The 13815-nt window shown below is 42.3% G+C and overlaps 1 protein-coding gene, 1 long non-coding RNA gene and 1 pseudogene across 3 annotated transcripts; 1 reads left to right on the top strand and 2 right to left on the bottom strand.

Annotated features, from left to right (window-relative positions):
- The first annotated feature begins 232 nt into the window (after window positions 1-232).
- LOC125521082 lies at window positions 233-5720 on the top strand. Of its 2 annotated transcripts, none has more exons than XR_007289003.1 (5): window positions 233-509; window positions 2001-2098; window positions 3034-3185; window positions 3309-3389; window positions 5404-5720. It is a non-coding gene; the product is annotated as an uncharacterized LOC125521082 (long non-coding RNA). The 2 variants fall into 2 exon arrangements; XR_007289004.1 differs by having other exon boundaries at window positions 475-493.
- Window positions 5721-8351: 2631 nt separating this feature from the next.
- Window positions 8352-9382, bottom strand: LOC125519227 (annotated as a pseudogene).
- Window positions 9383-9684: 302 nt separating this feature from the next.
- LOC125525141 (60 kDa jasmonate-induced protein-like) lies at window positions 9685-13654 on the bottom strand. The gene is made up of 2 exons (XM_048690160.1): window positions 13521-13654; window positions 9685-10486 (listed from the first exon to the last, which is right to left on the bottom strand). Exons 1-2 carry the CDS (start codon window positions 13539-13541, stop codon window positions 10115-10117), a joined length of 393 nt encoding a protein of 130 aa, XP_048546117.1. The 5' UTR covers window positions 13542-13654; the 3' UTR covers window positions 9685-10114.
- Between the last annotated feature and the right edge of the window lie 161 nt (window positions 13655-13815).

Below are 13815 nucleotides of genomic sequence, written 5' to 3'. Positions count from 1 at the left end.
ATGGTCTACATCCCTCCAACATACTAAACGCGTTTTACGCTTTAATTACCCACCATGCCATCTACTACCCCTATAAAAAAAAGAGAAGGCCAGATCCAAACAATCATGTCCATCCATCAATAAGATCTAATGGTCTTTAATCCTTCAGTGTTTAACACCACCAACCACGCATTAATAAGCCACTAACGCTGCACCGCGGTTAAAAAAGAGATGCCAACAACGCATGACCTATCGCCCACTCCTCCTCACGCCCGCACGACCTATCGCCTCCTCCTCCTCCTCCCAACGGAAGTCACAGCACGGAAGGGCAGCCGCGGGAGCCACCGACCGATGGAGCCACCCTTCGCCGTAGGTCGCCGCGGGAGCCGTCGCGCTCTTAGCCGCGGGACGCCGCCCTTCGCCGCAGGTCGCCGCGGGAGCCGCCGACGGAGCCGCCCGCCGCGCCCTTCGAGCCGCAGGTCGCCGTTCCTCTTCTGCTTCCCGGCGGCCAAATGTGAGCGTACAACCAAGTAAGTTTATTTTACATAGTTGTTTCTTGGTACACTGAATCTCAACTATTCCTAATGACGATTCTAATCATCTGATAGCTGAGCAGCTAAGTCAACCGCTTGCCTCATGGCCTGAATCTCAATCGTGAATGCATCAGTGACATGAGCCATCCGGCCAGCTTTGCAGGCCACCACATCCCGAGCATGATCCCGAACCACCACACCCCAAGCTGCATGATATTGGCCTGGAACAAATGCGCCGTCAGTGTTAAATTTTAGCGTACCGGGTTGCGGCGCTCGCCATACTGCTGCCTCTTTGTGCACACTCTCCTTTTTCGGACACATAACCTCCATACTGCTGCCTCTTTTGTATTGAAGGATGCACAGTTGTACACTGAGAACTCATTTAGCAGCGCTAATAATCATTTGACTAAATGATTCAGTACTCAATTCATCTTTGCTCCATTAGGCCCACGAAGCCGTGCACTGAGGTGCTCAACGAAATCCTTTTCCATGAGCTAGCTTCTTTTCTTTCTTCATCTACAAAATGTAGTACATGGTTGTCTAAATATGTGCAGCTTTGTGTAATGGCAATTTGTAGATGACACAATGAAATTATTTAGATATAGCTGAGAAAGGTTAATCTATTTGACAAAACAATGGCATCTACAATAGTTCTGCATAATGAAGTTAAGAACAATGTCTGTGAATTCTGAAGATTTTCAATAGTTCTGATGTATGTTAACTTTATAAAATACATGCCTTAGCCACCTTCTACTCTTTAGTCCTAAAAAAATCGTTCTATTGGGTGAAACACTATATATTTCTGTGAGTGCTAATTGTGTATTGGTCAAATGGAATTAGTAAAGTAAAACATGATTGTGGAGTTAACCATGTCACCCTGTTAGTAATCCACACCAGCCCTGTAGGTAACTGGGTCATCACACACAAGCAGAATCTGAATATACGATGAGCAGTGCTTTCTGCAAAACTGCAATTATCTAACTTTTAGCATATAAAAGATCAAAGAGAACAACACTTGCTAATAGACAGTAGTGCTCCAGAGTGTCCCACTGTATATAAGAATATTTACCCCTCCACTAAAAGATCTTTTGGTAATAAATATTTCCTATTGAGACAAATCGTCTGCTGTTCTTTTGTTGAATGGATACAAGGCACCCTGCAGCCCTCTACTTGCAAAATAAATGCTCTTCTTGGTACACTCATGACAGTAGACCTTTTAGCTCAAGTTATAGAAGTATATTTTTTAGGGTGCTTCCTATTTGGATATGACATGCTTTAGTTGGATTGGCTAAAAAGATTGAACATCCCTGTAAATGTATTTGGTTCAATTTTTTTCTTCAGTTGGAGTTGCAAAAAAGATCGAACATTCCCATAAATATGTTAGATCTCCTTTGCATTCGCACAAAAAATGTACCTCATCAATGAAATCTCAACTATATATGTTTCAACCATGTTATGTCAAGTTCTCATTGTTTTGATGGTTTCTAGGAGCATGTGGCAGAGGAGCGGAGGCATCGGACGCAACATGGGGCAGAGGAGCAATGGCGTGATGGTTGCGCAGAGGGAATGTTCGTGAGGACGAAACGGTACATATTTTTAGGGGCTAATTGCGGGGATTAATTAAGCATGCACTTAACTTGGTTGATGGTTGATGGCTTGATGCTCAATATTGGGAGGATTTCAACTTTCTCATTGTTGCGGTCTATGGCGAGAGCAAAGTACAAATGCGATTATTTAAATATATGGACTAGCTAGAAAGCATACCAAAAATATGCTTTTTGAAAGTACCCTTTCCTCTGAACATGTATGTATCCCAGTGCTCCACATTCCACTGAATTCTAGACAAATATGCTACTTCCTATCACTACCTTTTCCTCTATTACTTCATTATATCTTGCTAATTTTGCCTTTTTTTTAGAAACATAGTATGCTAATTTTACCTTTTATATCTATTACTGAATTTGTAGATGATTAGATTTTCATAAAAAAAATATCCACATCTTGGCGAATTGGCACCGACAAGAAGAAACAGAGTACTGCAATTCAAGTTCATGAAGTTTATGCAGAAATATGTTTTACTTCTAGAGCCTACTAGACTTGGAGCTAATTGCATTTGATTGCTGAAGTACCAGTCAATCTCTTGAGACTGAGTGATATAATTATTGCAGATCTCTGGGTTGTATGGTACATGAGAAATAACGGTATGTTCAGAGGGGATTTTAACACCTTCCAAATCTATTAACATTTCTTAACACTCTGTCATGTTGAGCGGGCAGACTCACTTGCCTTTTAGACTTGGTTAGCACTCCAAATGCGGCATTTAACCTCTTGCTGCTGTACCATTATCATCAAATTATATTCAACACATTGACTCTCTTTGTTAGATCTTTCATACCAGAACACCTTTTCACTTTACATCTGTAAAACTAACATAGAATGGGTACAAAATGGTTTGATGGAGAATGATATGCCAGAATAAGAAATCAGTATCATTTTTATCTAAAAGTGTTGCTTCTTGCAGGTATGAAGCAGTAACTCTACTAGAGAACATCATGGATATGGAGGTGGAGCACCCATGCTTTTCATAGATATAGATACTGATATTGCCAGGTTCCGGTGAAGGGTAATCATTGTCATATGTGTATTCTGGAAGTTGAAACGATTAAATACATAGTAAGGGCTTCTAAGTCATGGTTACTATGACTTACCACATGGATGGACTTTCCTGTCTCACAGCTTCTGTCTGAATTGCTCGCACTCATCTTGAGTTCTTGACTAAGATATATGTCTGTGCAGCCCCTGAGGATTTGGATGAACAGTATGTCAATGTCAACCTAGATGATGGTGACTTCTTCTGCGCCGAGCATCGTCATCAAGGTATTTCTTTCCACAAACAGAAATTAAAATGTGTAGTGATGGATGAAAACAGAACCTAAATTAAAATGTTATAGCTTGGAACACACTTGTATGCACCAATAAATTCTACTGGCTACCTCCATAAGTGAAGCACAAACCTTGGTTGATATGATAGTAGACTGTTGGCTGACAGAAACCAATACCCGGATTTGTTGGAACTAGAAACTCCAACTTGTAATGTACTTTCACCATCAACTGCTAAGCCATTAACTTTTTAGTCTTTATGCCTGAGCATTAGGTTTGCGGAAATTATATCGTTAGGTATAATTTTTGCTTACAAACATGCTCTGAACTGGGATGTGTCCATCTGCTTGGAGCTCCAAGATCCATAGAGCAGACAGGTCAGAAGAAATAAGATTGACCTTCTTCCGGAGAAAAGAAATTGAACTGTGCTAAGTTGTGATGATGTTGATGGGAGAAATTATCTATCTACTACCACTATAAAAGCACGAAGTGCGGAGATCCAAAACAGCATCTTACGCGTCTATTGATCTCTATATGGTCCAGACCGCTCACTAAAATGTGTTTGATTAAAACACCTGTTTAGCAACCGCAATCGTGGAAGCGGTAATCAAAACAGGAACCACCGCACGCCGCACCCGCACACATCCATTCCCATCCCCGCGGTAACCTTCACGACTAAATCCACCACTCACACCTCCCCCACCCGCGTCGTCTCCTCCTTCCTGCTCCCTCCCCCTCCCCCTTCCCTCGCCCTCTTCGAATGGAGCCCCAATGTAGGGCCTCCACCAAACCCTAATCATTCGGGGGCGGTGGCTCGCCCGCCCGCCCGCCACCCGACCTCAATCGGATTGATTGCTCCCAGCGACCGCCCGGTGGTTGCGCCCTCGCCCGCGCGGAGGCGCCGGTGGTCAGGACCGGCGGAGGCTGCGCGTGCCGTGAGGCGAAAGGAGCAGGAGCAGGAGGAGGACGAGGGGGCGTTGATTCCGTGCGGAACAGGGACGATGTGGAGGCTGGAGGAGATGGGGAGGTGACGGTGAATGGGAGCAGCGGGACGTTGCGGGGGCGAGCTTTCTACATGGATGCCAGCCGCTATACCGATGGGAGCGAGGGGCGCCGCCGCCACACCAACGGGAGCGAGGGCCTCCGCCGCCGCTCCTCCTCTGATGGACATGCTGCACGGACGCGAGCGCGGGCTGGTGCAGCAGCTCGCCGGACCATCTCTGACGCATGCGAGGCCCACGCACTAACTTGAGGTTCTTCTTTACCTTAACACTACTTTGATCAGATTTTTCTTTACCTTCACATCAAACCGTTGGTTGGGTGTAGGAAGCTGCTAATGGGACCTAAGCATTGGTTGCTCATTGCAATCTGGGTTAACTGAAACACCAATTTTTCCCACCTGTTCAATTAGAGGAACCTGCACTTGCGACAACAAAATTAATAATGACAAAAATGATGAACATCAGTCAAAGTTCATAGGCAGAATCCTCATGGTAGATTTGGGTAAAAACTCACAAATACAAAAGAGTAACAAAAAAACAAGACTATACTTGTGCTCCTAATTTCGCTGTTGGGGGATTGGAGTAATTTTTAAATGCTACTACTAAGAAGGGAGAATAGTATCTTGATTATTAAGATTCTTTCTTCGTATTGTGCTTGGAGTAGGTTGATTATAAATTTTGCAATCCTGCTCAATAGGTGCAAGATGTATGATAAATTTTTCAATGGAAACTACAGCGAGCTATCTATATCTTCTGGTTATAAGCGTTCTGGCATCATCTACGATTTTGCTTGTGCACATGTCAGAGATTGGTCATGCTCCTTCACTGTTGATTTGTATTCCTCATAAAGTTCTCCACCGATGGTGTTAGATTTTTTGATTAAAATGATATTATGGTTGTCATATATTTGGTACTAAGAAGGGACTATGATGATTTTTTAGTTTTACAAGCTCTTAATATGGTTATCAAAATATATTCTATTACTGAAATGACCTTTTAAATGATGTTAGGAATCTGCACTTTCCCATATATATACCACGAGGTACTCCTGAAGTTGCAAGAAAAATACTACAGAAAAGCTTGTGAACTTTTGGAGGATGTTTTGAAGACTAACAATTGAAGATTTACTACATTTAAGCACCCTGGTTAAACCCATGTATGCCTTTTAGTTTTTTGGGCAAAACCTAAGTATGCCTTAACAAGGAGATTTGTAAATTTGTATATTCTTTCTTGTGTACAAGGTATTGGACCGATGTATGCTTCTATTCTTGTATTTACTTCTTGCTTGGACACTTGAACTAATGTATGGGTGATGTTTACTGACCAACTTTTAATCTCCTTTGCATGTATTTCTAAGTTTGGATAATTTGTTGTTTTTGTTTTTAATTTCTAAAAATCCACTTAATTTGCAATGTTGCACAAAAATTATATTTTGAGTAACTAATATTAGTAATCAAAATTACTTGTTCAAACCAGTTATGGTGAGAGAGAATAAGTATCATTTTGAGGGGCAATTTTATTTAACAACAACAGTTTCATGTCCATGCTAACGAAAAAAGATCTTGCAACTCCAGCAACATAGACCTAAATATAGTTCACTAGATTTATCTTTTCTAAATGTTGAATTGACCTCACCATCTCAGTGTAATAGTAGATTTACAATATTTTTCATATTATATATTTGTCGATTGTGTGAGATGGATTTCCACTTGGCAGTGTTGGAGAAGGATGCGTTGCTAGAAAAGAAGGGAGAGGGCGGGGCGACCAAACAAGATAGAAGGAGAACCAGGCAAGATAGTCAACTTCGATGCGGTGCTTGAGCAGAGCCCATGGAATTCTTATTAGATCTAGATGGGTCTCTTTAATAAGTTGTGGTTATCTGTAATGGTGACCTGAATGTCATGTACAAACATATATGATTTATTATTATTTTGACTGGATATGGTGTACCAACTCACATGCATGCAAACTAATTCTATTAGTCAAGATGTGATCTACTTATTCAATTTTAAATTTTAACAAAACGTGTGTTACACGTGCACGCTTACTAGTTATTATGGTTTGACACATCCAAAAAATTCTATTGTCATTATGGCGTACTATTTTGTTCATATATTGCAATAACCACACTATTTGGTTCAGATATTGAAATTCTCGTACTATTTGGTCATATATTGCATTTAGAGTAAAAAAAATTGGGTGAATACCCAGCCAGCAATTCCTGGCGCCGCCACTGACTGGAGATCAAGTAGCTGATGGTTTCACTAAACCACTGCAGGTTCGACAGCTCCAAGCCTTCAGAAACAATCTAAACCTTGATATGTTGAGATTGAGGGAGGATGTTAATAGATAGGTTTGTAGCTGTGTAACGTGACATGTATGTCACGGTTGTATTGCGTGCGTATTGTGTAATCTAGGCAGGTAGTTAGAGTAGATATGATCTTATCTCATGTATAGCTTGGAGTATGGGTCAAGACTACCAACTACCTGCCGATCCTTGTATCTTGTTGAGCTATATAACACGCACGCGTCCCTGCAGGATTGCATACGCTTCCATCATAATTTTACAATTAAAACTTGCTTTCCACTCATCTTGAATAATATCATCTGGAGCATGAAAAATATCTCCACCATTCACATTCATCTTGACTAAGAAAAGAAAGAAAACAAATAACCAATTGATTTATTTATTTTTTTGCGGAAATAATAACCAATTGATTTTGTGTCAAGATAGACGCCCTCTTCGAGTTTTTGTATTAACTTCTGAAATACTGTTCTATCATGGACAAACATGCATAACTTATTTTAGAAAGCACCCACAGTAAAATATGAAGGCAATATTTGGGACGTATCTATAGAAAACTTTTACAGATTGGACTGCCGGTATTATTTTAAGTACTTTTAGTAGGTCATATGTGTAGATTAGTCAAAAGTATTTTAAAAATATTATAAAAAGTAATAAACCGGTGTTATTATTTTTCCACGAATACGCGCAGAGCGTATCATTGCATTGATAGAAGGAAAAATACAAGTTTAGTGGTTGCCAAACCACGTATACAGGAGGGCATGGAGGCGGACCCTAGGAGCATGAGGGGTGATGCTCAGCCCCAAGACTAGAGTTCAGTTTACATCGAATATTTGTAGCCCTTTGACACCGGCATTAGAGCATGCCCGCGCTTCGTCCTGGATAGATGGCACGAGGTCAGGGAGAGAGGACCTTGCCGTCGAAGATGCATGTTTTTCGATGCTTCCATGTCATCCAGGCGCAGAGAGGGACAATGGAAGTGAAGCCCTTACGCAGGCTGGGATGGAAGGACGCCGTCGCTGCAGCCCACCATTCATAGAGAGGTGATCGAAGTCCCATCCTATGGCATGGAGGTGAAACGGCACCATGACATAACCTGGCGCCAAACTTGCCAGGAGAACACACAACCAACTAGCAGGTGGTGGATGGTTTTGATATCTTGGTCGCATAGCACGCATCTGGCAGGTGCAGTAGACCTCGGTTAGCAAGACGCTCCGTTGTCCAGCATCTGTCGAGATGAGCAAGCCATAGGAAATTGGTTAGAGACTTCGTTATCTTATGCTTCCTACCAAACTTGGGCTCTCAGGACGTCTCTACCAATACAAAACACGAACAACTTAATTGTCCGAAGAGCATAATTAATGTAGCGAAAACTTAGAAACTCTTCGGTGACGAACAAATCCGATATAAAACCTCCCAACATGAAACATATTTATTCATGTGCAAATATATGCAACACGCCAACACCACCTAGACACACGCTCCAATCAGGAACTTCCACGCAATCTCTCGAACGACATGTACAACACACATTGCATCTATAACAATCACCCACTTCACTCCCTAAAAAAAAATTCAAACACTCACCCACATGTATTGTAGATAGTTCAATACTTAGATAACGGGTGCAATGCACGGATGCCGGTAGTCCGATCATGGCTCAAGCTTCGGGGGCAGCTCAGCTTTGGGGAACGGCGGCATTTCCAGCTTCAGGCCCTCTGGCACAGCTGGTTGTGGTAACTTGGGCTCTTTAGGCACCTCCGGTACCTCAGGGTGAGGCACATGGGGCTACTTTGGCATGGAATGGTGTGGCATTTCAGGCTTCGGTAACTCTGGCATGGCACGGGGCGGCAGCTGCTCGTGCTCCTTTGGCACCTCTGAGGCTCTGACACAACGGGGTGTAGCACTTGAGGCTTGGTGTCTCCAGTATGACCGAGTGCGGCAGTACGTGCTCCTTTGGTACCTCCGGCACGACAGGGTGCGGCACTTGAGGCTCCATTGGCACAGCAGGATGCGGTAGTTTAGGCTTCGGGAGCTCGGGCATAGTAGGGTGTGGCGGCAGTTCGGGCTTTGACACCTCCGGCACGACGGGTCCGGGACTGCAGACTACTTTAGCACTATGGCGTGTGGCACTTTGGGCTCTTTTGGCACCATGGGGCACAGCAGGGTGCGGCAGTTCACGCTTCGGCATAGTAGGGTGCGATGGGAGTTCAGGCACCCTACATGGTGTTCTTGCCCAGCATGGTCAATGCCGTGTGCTTCTTGTCTGTGTGCATCGATCAGCCAGAGGCAACTTCTTGCTATGATGGGTGGGAGATAAGAGAACGCTGATACTATTTATAGCACTCCAAAATCCAGATGGGCACACTACTAAGCTCCGTACACTAACATAATATAAGACATTTTTACAGTTCAATTTAGTAACTAGTCTGACTAAACTATGGTGCCTTGGAGGCCTGTTGGTAGGTCACCTGCATCTCGGTGGTTGTTTACTGACTTCGGTCTTATGCGTGATCAATCTCTGCGTATATTTAGACATGGGCGATGATATGTTCGGTGATACGCAATGTACATTTCAAGCTCTAGTGTCTACTCTGCTCTCAAATCAATGCATGTTTCGGTAATTGGTCGGCTTGGCTGCTCAGCTGCAGCGCAGACGCGAAGAACGGCTCTGGCTTAGCCATCGCTGATGGGACCATGGCGCACGCCCGGTGCCTCGCCACCAGTAGCCCTCGCACCTACTCTGCCATCCTGGCTTCTAGTTTGAGCAACGACGTTGAGCTGAGCCTTTGTGAGGTCAGTTCTTCTACCAACCAAAAGGCATGTAGAAATTCATATTCATCACGATTTCTGCCAGGTTTAACCAAGAACAACAATTCGAACCCAATATCTGGCCCAGCAAACAAACAAAATTCTGCACAAAGGTCAGGTCACTGCTTTGTTGGAACGGTAGTAGTAAAAAACACTAGAACAGCTCCTAAAAAACCAACATGAACTTAGAATTTCATCAGATCATATTAACATTCGACCACAGGATACTGTCACTGTGCAAACATTTTACCTTTGGCCCGGAGTTAATATGAGAGTAGAAGAAGCTTGTGTAGTAATACAAGTATACAGCACAAGGGACTGGGCACACAGGCATCCAGAGTCTTGATCATATGTTGTTAAAGTGACCCAGCTGAGCAACAAACACACTACCTAAAGTACTGTGAAATGAAGATTTTCACTTCGATTTGAGTACCACTCTTGCTGATCAGACGCGCCGTTTGATCGCCTTCGGGCAAGGGATGAAACTCTAGTGTTCCCCTCATAATCTCATCACCACAATCAGAGTGCAGATCCAATTCAATTACCAGCGCCTTGTACAATGGCACCGCAAGCAGATGTCTAGCCAAAGGAATCAGTTCTCCTGATCATGCACATATGCCCTTCACATCTTCGTTGTAGAAAAGCACGCAGCCGATATCAAACAGCTCGTTGCGAGCAACAATTCTCCCAAAAAGGCTGATAGGATCTTTTACATCGCGATGAGTAAGCCTCACAGCAACTTCGCATTCAACTCCCTGGCTCAGGACGGCATAGATCACCTCCACAGGACCATAAGGAGTATTGGCAGTATCTAATAGCGACCTGTCCAATGTGGGGTTCTCCCGGTATAAAAGCATACTCTTCTTCCAGGTTTCCTCAACAGAGATATCTTGGCTGTAGTCATGGAGATAAATGCGGAACCCGACAGGTCCATCTGCTGAGATGGCTCTTCCTGGACCAGTTAGCACAAGGTTGCCCTGTTCCATAGAAAATAGAAGTGATTTACATTTGCCCCATTAAAGGTGCCACACTATGTCTAAATAGATGCAAACCTGATTAACTAAGCAAATAGTACATACTATGCCCATTCCATTTACTAGTGAAGTCAGTCCAGATGGATGCTCGAGTGCTCAACTGTTTTGCAAAAAACTTTATCATCTCTCCTAGGCAAAGCAGTTGCTGGGCAAAAAGCCTTCTTTCTTCTATTATCAACACATGGTAGTAATAAGTTTGTAATACTCTTTGCACATATTAACAGAACAAATCAAGTAATATACTTAAGAGCCAGCATGTCCTCTTGGCAACTAGCTTTGCATACTAAGGAAAGAAGCAGTGCATGGTACAATGGATGACTACCCCTGTATATAGATTGGGAGCTCCTAATGAGCAGTCAACTACCCAGAGCCGTTAAGCTCTTAATACAATGGCCAGATTCACCCCTCATCTAGTATTAGAACTCATCCAAACTTTATCTCCAGGGAGGTATTACATGCAGGATTCAAATTTCATTGAAATTGTTAAGTTCAGAAATTTGAATTACTTAGGTGGGTTCAGGAATGTTGACATCTCGGATGAAACTACCAGATTCTGTTGGCTAATTAGCACTTGATGGCCGAATTGATTTCTGATTACCAATAAAAATTTAAAAATCATAAATTTTGGTAGTACCAACATTGAACCTTAATTGTGTCCTCTAATATCTTCCATGCAGTGTTTTGAAATCTATGTACTACTTCCAAACAAATTACTCCTTTACCATCAAACTTTTTTACTAAACTGAAAATGCATTTCTAGTGTCTACAATGTACCTTCAGAGAGTAATGCCAAGTTTCACTGCAACTATGTTCATCTCCATTTCATGCACATGCCTAACTGTTTCTTTATGCTCCTGAAACAGACGCTTCCTCAAATGGATACATTAATTAGTTGAAGCATCAATTAACTTGCAGTATCTATTTTTCGCAATTTATTATGGATCTATGTTATTGAGCTTTCATTGCAAACATTGGTAAAACCATGTCAATTAATTTTTGGGATGCACAGGAATGATGGCTGAAGTTACTTCGGCTTTGACAGCTTGCGGAATCACCATATGTTCTTGTGTGGTAGGTGGACTGAATTTCCCTCAATGATTTTAGATAGTTCTTTCTGTGTGTGCAAATTAGGTATCAAGTACAACACGTCATTTTCTTAATTTATTAGTTTTAACTAATCCCTTGGTCCTTGTAATTGCATTTGGCAATCATCTCCATATCTACTGTTTTGTGTTTGACCATCTAAGTTGCAATTTTCAGGCAGAGAGAGATAACAGAAGAGGAACGAGTGCTGCTTTTCCATTTTGAGGGAACTGATGAGAATGTGGCACACTCCCTTGGCTGACCTGTATATATTAGTGTTTCTTTACAAGTGTGTGTATTCAACCTAAGTCGACGGCATAATTGCAGGTGAGCGCATGCTCCAGTGTTGAGATGATTCTTGGTGTTCTTGGTTGGTCTGCTGGGTGTAGTTATAATCCGCTTGGTGTTCTTGAAAGATGGAAGATTGCATTATGGCACTTGAGCAGAAACTAACATTGGTGCGGCAGTGTTTTATTCACGAGACCATTTATAGAAGCTAAACAAATTATGCAACACAAAGCATGTGGAGGCACATGGATAGTTTCCGTCAAGTCTCTTCTGTACATAAATGAGATGTTGACAGACAATCTAGGTGCATCACAGAACTAAACTGCCAATGGATGACTGACTGAATGTAGGTCTAAACAAAAACTTTATTGTGGTCGTCATACCAATCAGCTGAGTACTACCAAAAATGAGCGATAAAAGAATTTAGCATTGCACAGAAACAATTTGCGGGGCATGATTGCTGCTGCAGCAAACGAACATATAGACGCAAACAAAGCTAAACTACTGCTGAGAAGCTACTGGGCAACTAATGTCTGCTACTCTCACACACGTCTACTATCTGTTAGCCAAAGAAAAAGAATTCCAAGAAAACCAAATACTACAGAGGAGCCAGCATGGGTACCTCAACATCATATTAAGAAAATGTAAAGGAATGCCTGAAGAACAATTACTTCAGTAACCCAGCTTAGTTTACATAAGGCGCCACATATGTTGCATGTTTCCCTTGAATCCCAAGAAGGGCTTTGCCATATCTTGATCATCTGGAAACAATAAACGAATGTTTCTCTCGAACTCCAGTAATCACCGATGTAACAAGAAAGTGATTTGTCAAAAGAAATATTTAAGCCCAGTCAGAGTGTTCTAAAAACATAAGAACTCATGTCATACAAATGCGGGTGTGGTAAATGAAAATATTGATAAAACAGCTCTGGCGCTGCAAAGTCTGAACTTTGAACTGAAGCATGTAACTAAATGAACGAGATTGCGCCTTACTAACAATTATGGCCCTAAGTCCTGATGACGTTTTAAAAGATATAAAGCACAAAAAACAAAAACCCAGTTTGCAAATTGCAAACCTAAAATATGGTTTCACAAGAGGCATGTTGCTTATTCCATGATATCGAACAACTTTGATTTGAGTCAAGGCAGATAATTTTGAGGTTTTGAGCTATGCCAAACTGATTTTTTGAATCTACAGTTCATCGACAGTTTTGTTGCCAGAAGATACATGCAGTTTTGTGAACAGCTGCAATATCACATATGCAAGCACTGAATAGTAGACTCTGACAAGACCGATTCATGCCATCTTCATTGGCTTAGTTCTCACAATTAACGACAGATGTTAATGGTTTAGACTAATCTGTTGATCATGCTTTAGCAGGTTACTTCATCAAATTTGAAAGAAAAAAAACTAGCAGAAGTAAGGCCAGGTACAGCCTACAGGACTTACTAACAAAGATAATCCATCATTAAGAATAAGGGGAAAGAAACCACAAGGCATAATAAACATACACAAAATCATAATCTAATTATTAAAGGCTGAACTGCCATATTAGAGAGGATGACAAGCGTCTAACTGGGCAAACAACACAGAAAGGGGACTAACCAGCTCACTTTGTTGTGCCATACACAGTTACACATTTTAACGGCAGGATCTTGGTTCAAGCAAATATGAATCTGGTGGGTACTTCCCCTCGGCAAGCAGCAGCATAGTCTTCAGCAAGGTGCGGCGCAGCTTCGATGTGAGGGCGCACGAACTTCTCCACAAAAACATTCTCGGTCATATCGACTGCGGAGAAGTAGCTCCGATCATGATCTAGCAACCCATTTGCCTTAACAAACTTTAGAACGTAGTACCGGGGCCTGAGCCGGCCCTCCAGGCTGTAAGTCAGCAGTATTGG

The sequence above is a fragment of the Triticum urartu genome, chromosome 7, assembly GCF_003073215.2.
Source record: "Triticum urartu cultivar G1812 chromosome 7, Tu2.1, whole genome shotgun sequence".
NCBI lineage: Eukaryota > Viridiplantae > Streptophyta > Magnoliopsida > Poales > Poaceae > Triticum > Triticum urartu.
This window is presented reverse-complemented; position numbering and strand designations above follow the sequence as displayed.